This window comes from Eurypyga helias, unplaced genomic scaffold (assembly GCF_000690775.1).
Source record: "Eurypyga helias isolate BGI_N326 unplaced genomic scaffold, ASM69077v1 scaffold21064, whole genome shotgun sequence".
Lineage (NCBI taxonomy): Eukaryota > Metazoa > Chordata > Aves > Eurypygiformes > Eurypygidae > Eurypyga > Eurypyga helias.
The window spans coordinates 5,707-7,438 of record NW_010247197.1 but is presented as its reverse complement, the minus strand read 5'-3'; the positions used below and the strand labels follow the sequence as shown (position 1 = coordinate 7,438).

Here is a 1,732-nt window from a genome sequence, read left to right as displayed (position 1 = left end):
GGGCCGGGGCAGCCCCACACCCTGTGCTGCTGTGGGCACTCACTGTAATCCGTTTCCTTCTCCGGGAGCAGCTGCGGAGGGAAGAAACAGAAGATGAGAGGCACAAAATCCAGGCTGGAGGTGACGAAGGAGGAGGGGGCATCGCCACCCCCTCCCAGGGCTCCTGGTGGGGAGCCCTGGACCACCAATATTGCCCCCCGACTAATGTCTGCAGATTAATTCTCCCAGTGCCAGGGGCACATATATAAATATCTATCGACCCACCATGCGAAAGCAAAGAAGGATGTCCAGACCCCACCCAGGAGAAGGACACCCCCACCCCAAATACATCCCGATCAGGTCTCTCCGGGGCCACCACCACTCACCGGAGGAGTGTTGTTGTTCATAAACACTGTCGGGTCCTGCAAAGGGAGAGAAAGCTTTGTGAGAGGCATGGAAAAAAAGGAAGAAGAAAGGAAAAAAGCGCTTTTCCTGATTTCTGGGAGTCTCATGAAAACACGTTACAGGAATGAAGCTCTGCAGGGTCCAGGGATGTGGGAGGGGAAGGGGCTTCACACCCATCATCCACCCCTCTACTCTGCTCTGGTGAGACCCCACCTGGAGTGCTGCGTCCAGCTGTGGAGCCCTCAATATCAGAAGGATATTGACCACTTGGAGCGAGTCCAGAGGAGGCCACGGAGATGATCAGAGGGCTGGAGCACCTCTCCTATGATGAAAGGCTGTGAGAACTGGGCTTGTTCAGCCTGGAGAAGAGGAGGCTCCGAGGAGACCTCATTGCAGCTTTCCAGTACCTGAAGGGGCTACAAGGGTGCTGGGAGAGGACTTTTTACAAGAGCCTGTAGTGATAGGACAAGGGGTAATGGGTACAAATTGAAATCAGGGAGGTTTAGATTAGATATCAGGAAGAAATTCTTCCCAGAGAGGGTGGTGAGGCACTGGAACAGGTCGCCCAGAGATGTTGTGGATGCCCCATCCCTGGAAGTGTCCAAGGCCAGGCTGGATGAGGCTTGGAGCAACCTGGTCTAGTGGAAGGTGTCCCTGCCCATGGCAGGGGGGTTGGAACTGGGTGGGCTTTAAGGTCCCTTCCAACCCAAACCATTCTATGATTCTATCCCATCACCCCTATTCACTCCCCGCCTGCTCCCAGGGTACCAGCCACCTTCAACTGCTGGTCCAAAAACATGAAGTTTGGTTCAAGCAGCTGTTTGGAGCTGCCCAGCATCCGCCAGCCCTGGGGACAAGGGGAGCTGGGCTTTGCTTCAGCGGCTGCGTGAGTCTATCAAATAAAGGATTTTCTGTCTCCTTCCAGGCCTGTCTCCGCGCAAGCTGATGGATTAGTCACACATTAGCTGTCTCCAGTCCTTATTTCAAAACCTTTACAAAAACTCATTAAGACTCAATTGCAGGTATTTCAAATTTTCTCCTAGTTTCAAAATGTTCATGTTGAAACGGAGCAGCTCCATGGGATTTTTACGCGTGCAGAAAATCAAGAGGTACAAAAGGTTTGGCTGCTGGAGGAGCCGTTCTTCCAAGGAGAAGTGGCTTTTCCAGCCATGGAAAATGCTGCTGTGGCTCTTCCCAGCACCTTCATGGTGGCTGAGGGAGCTGGGGGGTTCAGCCTGGAGAAGAGGAGGCTCAGGGAGACCTTATCACTCCCTACAGCTCCCTGAAAGGGGGGTGCAGAGAGGGGGATCGGTCTCTTCTCCCAAGGGACAAGTGATGGGACAAGAGG

At 53.6% G+C, this 1,732-nt stretch overlaps 1 protein-coding gene across 1 annotated transcript in view; it reads right to left on the bottom strand.

Moving 5' to 3' along the window:
* Positions 1-1,732, bottom strand: part of PTK2B (protein tyrosine kinase 2 beta) — a gene marked incomplete at its 5' end in the record, with an annotated part of 9,075 nt that overhangs the window by 1,977 nt on the left and 5,366 nt on the right. The window contains 2 exon segments of the mRNA XM_010150674.1: positions 44-71; positions 366-401. Of these exon segments, the coding sequence (XP_010148976.1) occupies positions 44-71; positions 366-401 (64 nt within the window).